This window comes from Megalobrama amblycephala, linkage group LG24 (assembly GCF_018812025.1).
Source record: "Megalobrama amblycephala isolate DHTTF-2021 linkage group LG24, ASM1881202v1, whole genome shotgun sequence".
Lineage (NCBI taxonomy): Eukaryota > Metazoa > Chordata > Actinopteri > Cypriniformes > Xenocyprididae > Megalobrama > Megalobrama amblycephala.
This window is the reverse complement of record NC_063067.1, coordinates 23,388,599-23,393,598: the sequence shown is the minus strand read 5'-3', so window position 1 is coordinate 23,393,598 and position 5,000 is coordinate 23,388,599. Positions and strand designations below refer to the sequence as shown.

General features: G+C 34.4%; 1 protein-coding gene across 1 annotated transcript in view; it reads left to right on the top strand.

The window, feature by feature from the left end:
* Positions 1–5,000, top strand: part of utrn (utrophin) — a 278,999-nt gene that overhangs the window by 202,313 nt on the left and 71,686 nt on the right. The window contains 3 exon segments of the mRNA XM_048177425.1: positions 1,256–1,330; positions 3,796–3,997; positions 4,498–4,583. Of these exon segments, the coding sequence (XP_048033382.1) occupies positions 1,256–1,330; positions 3,796–3,997; positions 4,498–4,583 (363 nt within the window).

Here is a 5,000-nt window from a genome sequence, read left to right as displayed (position 1 = left end):
ACGCTGTTATTTTCATCCCGCAGTCCAATCACCGTGTCTGATTCCGGCTCAGATTGATAGGGTAAAATTAAAGACATGTTTACAATAACACTGAGCGCATGCATCTCCACGTTATGGTAAGAGGCATGACTTTTCCGGGCAAGGTGCGCTCAGAGCTGTCGAATCACAACACAGGAACCGCTGGCACAATCAGAACTCGTTACGTATTTCTGAAGGAGGGACTTCATAGAACAAGGAAGTCATCAGCCCGTTTTTATGACAGTGGAAACAGCGGTATACAGATAAGTAAATTATGTGAAAAATACTGTGTTTTTTTACACGCGAAACATGAACACATGTTATATTGCACACTATAAACACAATCAAAGCTTCAAAAAAACATGAAAAACGGGACCTTTAACATTTACATTATTTATATACTGCTTTAGTATTAATATCTTGAATTAGATTTTATGTTCTATATTTTCCTTTTAATTTTAGTTTGTTTTAGACATTTTTTATGTTTTTGTCATATATTTTATTTTATTTATTTATTTATTTATTTATTTTTTGCAGGTTTAGTTTTAGTAGTTTTAGCACTTCAAATTTAACTTATTTTATTTTTTTAGTTAGTTGCCAAGGCAGTATTTTATTTATTTATTTATTTTTAATTTAATCTAATATTTAATTTAATTTAATTTTAGTTATTATATCAAATTATCTTCAGTCTGATGTCAAATGTAATTTGTGTGTACAAGACAAACACTAGCAGTAAAAGTTGACAGATAAGACAAACATCTCGGTGTATTGATCATATTTTGTTTTGACCATTTTTGACCTTTTCTTAATAAGAACACAGCTCAACCTGTTACATGACCTTTACATTGTGTTGACTTATTAACCTTAACCAGTGTGAGATCATACTTGTAAACACTCATTTACACAGACCATTTTTTCAAGATGAAGTTAAATATTGTATCAGTCTGCATATCATTTCTTTTTTTGTTGTGAAATATTTAATCATATATGCTGTTTGATTGTGCCAGATGTTCCGCTATTTATGGATTTAACATGTCACAATGTTGTTTAGACGAATCATTAAAAATAACAGATTCATATAAACATTTCATCTGTGAATCTGACATCTTTTTTCAGACACAAAGAGCTCTCTGCTGATCCACCCATCTTTTTAATCTCAGTTCACAGACAGTTCAGTCTACAGTCTTTGTGTTATCAACTTTTATGTCGCTCACTCTTCTCTTCTGTTTCTCTTTAGCTGACCTCAACAACGTGCGGTTCTCCGCATACAGGACGGCCATGAAGATCCGCCGGCTACAGAAAGCCCTCTGCTGTAAGTGTGTGTGTGTGTGTGTGTGTGTGTGTGTGTGTGTGTGTGTGTGTGTGTGTGTGTGTGTATGATTAGAGCTGCATCGTCTCACTCTATCAGCTCAATTAACTCAGAGAGGCCCAATTAACAGCACAAAGAGGATTCGTTAGGAGCGAGTGTGTGTACGTGATGTCTTCCGCCTCCTACATGCCTCAAGTCCTCATCATTTGCATGTGTGTTTGTTTATTTGAGTTGTTAATTGGTCTAATTAAACAGTGTAAATAGGGAATATGCCATCCATCGTTCCATCAGTGATGGTTCAGATGCTGACACCGTGTCCTGACTGAAGTGTGACGCGATGAAGAGACAAGCAGTAATCGGGGTGTTTGCGTTAACAGCACATTTTGCCCGGTAGCTCAGTTTCTATTTTTGTTGTGTTATGCTGAGAGGCTCTGCCCACAATATCACTCCACATAACTGTATCCTAAACATCAAATATGTTCTGTTATTTTGTCTCTTTATGCATATATTAAATATATACAATATATATATATATATGCAATGATTAAGCTAATAATGGCTAATATATTATGATGCTTACACAATTTGTTCATCAAGATAATCTTGACATTTCCCTGAAAGTCCAAGTAATAGTAGTTTGCAAGAGCACGATTATAAACACAACGAGGCTGTGAAAGCGACTAGTGACATTTCTTTTAAATAATCTAAGAAAATATTGCTATTTATGCGGTGGAAAATATGCCCTTTAATGTGTTTTTAATTACTTTAATTACTATTTAATTGCTTATTTTTAAAATATCTCCTCTGTTTCTTTCTCTGAGCCTCCAAATCTTGTGGCGGACAGAGATTTCTCTTCTCGTGCTCCAGAAATGGCAGAACTCTACTAAGTTAGAAAGTCATAATCTATTAGAACATTTAAATCCAGCTTATTATTTCAGAAAAGCTTTTATTTGATTTCTTTATTTCTTGTAATGCAGATGCTGACATTTATTTGGCCAAAAATTAAGATGAAATTCTGATGCATATAATGTAAATCAGTGATATCTTCTTAACAGTATAACAGACTACTGCATAAAATGCATATAAATATCAGTCGTCACGCTGAAACTTCCAATAATGTCTTAAGATGCTATTTAAATGCTTAGTTTTATGATCAAAGTGCTGTAGTTTTAAAATATATAATGCAATGCAATATAATGATGATTAACAGATGAACAAATAGTCAAATAAAATTTGATACTCATGATTTTTCTAAAAAATACGGAAGAGGATTAGGGCCAAGCAATAATAAAAAAAAATAAAACCATCTCGAGATTAAAGTTGTTAAATTTCGAGAAAAAACTCGTTAAATTTCGAGAAAAAAGTCTAAATAAAATGTTGAGAATAAACTTGTTAAATTACAAGAAAAAAATCATTAAATTTCAAGAAAAAAGTCGAGATAAAATGTTGAGAATAAACTCCTTAAATTCCGAGAAAAAACTTGTTAAATTTCGAGAAAAAAGTCGAGATAAAATGTTGAGAATAAACTCGTTAAATTGAGAAAAAAACTCTTTAAATTTCGAGAAAAAAGTCAAGATAAAATGTTGAGAATAAACTTGTTATATTACGAGAAAAAAACTCGTTAAATTTCGAGAAAAAAGTCGAGATAAAATGTTGAGAAAAAACTCGTTAAATTTCGAGAAAAAAGTTGAGATAAAATGCTGAGAATAAACTCGTTAAATTACGAGAAAAAAACTCGTTAAATTTCGAGAAAAAAGTCGAGATAAAATGTTGAGAATAAACTCGTTAAATTACGAGAAAAAAACTCGTTAAATTACGAGAAAAAAGTCGTTAAATTACGAGAACAATTTCGTTAAATTACGAGAATAAACTCGTTAATTTAATTACTTTATTCTCAACATTTTATCTCGACTTTTTTTTTCTCGAAATTTAACAACATTTTTCTCATAATTTAACGAATTTGTTCTCATAATTTAACGACACTTTTCTCGTAATTTAAGGAGTTTATTCTCAACATTTTATCTCGACTTTTTTCTTGAAATTTAACGAGTTTTTTCTCGTAATTTAATGAGTTTATTCTCAACATTTTATCGACTTTTTTCTCGAAATTTAACAAGTTTTTTCTCGAAATTTAACAACCTTAATCTCGAGATTGTTTTATTTTTTTATTATTGCTTGGCCCTAATCCTCTTCCGTAAAAAAATTATGTGTGGATTATTAAGTAAACGTAAGTTGCTTCAGTCCAGTAAATGTTCATCTTCAAATATTACTAACAATATAAACGTCAGATGACAAAAGGCATGTAGGAGATTGTAGAACAGGTTTTTCAGCAAAGTTTTGATCATGTTGATCATTTAAAAGCCTTAAGTTTGCATATCAAATATAATACAGTAGGCTTATAGCCCAGTCCAGTTCTAAAGGATTTTGCTTCCAGTGAACACCAATATTATACCTCTGTTTCTCTTCAGTGGATCTGCTGGATCTGAGTGTGGCTCAGTCCATGTTCCAGCAGCACAAGCTGACGGTGAACTCACAGCAGCTGACCGTTCCTGAGGTCATCAACTGTCTGACATCTGTCTATGATGGACTGGAGCAGGAGCACAAGGACCTGGTCAACGTCCCACTGTGTGTGGACATGTGTCTCAACTGGCTGCTCAATGTCTATGACACGTACGTATGGCACACGACAGCATTAGATCTACACTGCTGCTTTCAAATGCAGTGTGTCTTTATCTTGCACAGCTATTCAGAATTATGCTAAGACCTATATATCTGCACGTCAGACTTGCATCAAAGTAAGCTCGAGATGTCTCTAGTCTACTCATTGACATTGCCTTATGTTTCTCATCATGTGTGTTTGCAGTTGTTTTAATGAGGATTCACTGTTCTGAATATATTTATACTAGTGCATTTCTGATGTAAATCAAGTAGGAAACAGAAATTATCCCTTTTTGCTGAAGGCTGGCCTGGAGCTCAGAGCTGATTGGATGAGCTGTTATTGCAGAAACCCTCGAGCTCCGGCCTTCAGTGTTTCCATGGACTCAGTCATACAAAATTAACACAAAAAATATATATATATTTTCTATTCAACAATGGGTAGATGTATAGTATTGTCATGTGCTTACTGCTGCCTCTTTTCTCTTATCCACAATGTTTTTTTGTATCCACAGGGGTCGCAGTGGGAAAATACGAGTTCTGTCGATGAAGATTGGTCTCCTCTCCCTTTGTAAGGGTCATTTGGAGGAGAAATACAAATGTAAGATCTGTCTGTCTTGCTGTCTGTTTGTTTGTCTATCTATCTGTCTATCTGTCTATCTATCTATCTATCTATCTATCTGTCTATCTGTCTATCTATCTAGCTATCTAGCTATTTGTTCATCTGTTTGTTTGTTTGTCTGTCTGTCCGTCTGTCTGTCTGTCTGTCCGTTTGTCCGTCTGGCTGTCTGTTTATCCGTCTGTCTGTCTGTCTGTCTGTCTGTCTGTCTGTCCATTTGTCCGTCTGGCTGTCTGTTTATCCGTCTGTCTGTCTGTCTGTCTGTCTGTTTATCCATCTGTCTGTCTGTCTGTCTGTCTGTCTGTCCATTTGTCCGTCTGGCTGTCTGTTTATCCGTCTGTCTGTCTGTCTGTCTGTCTGGCTGGCTGTCTGTCTGTCCGTCCATCTGGCTGTCTGGCT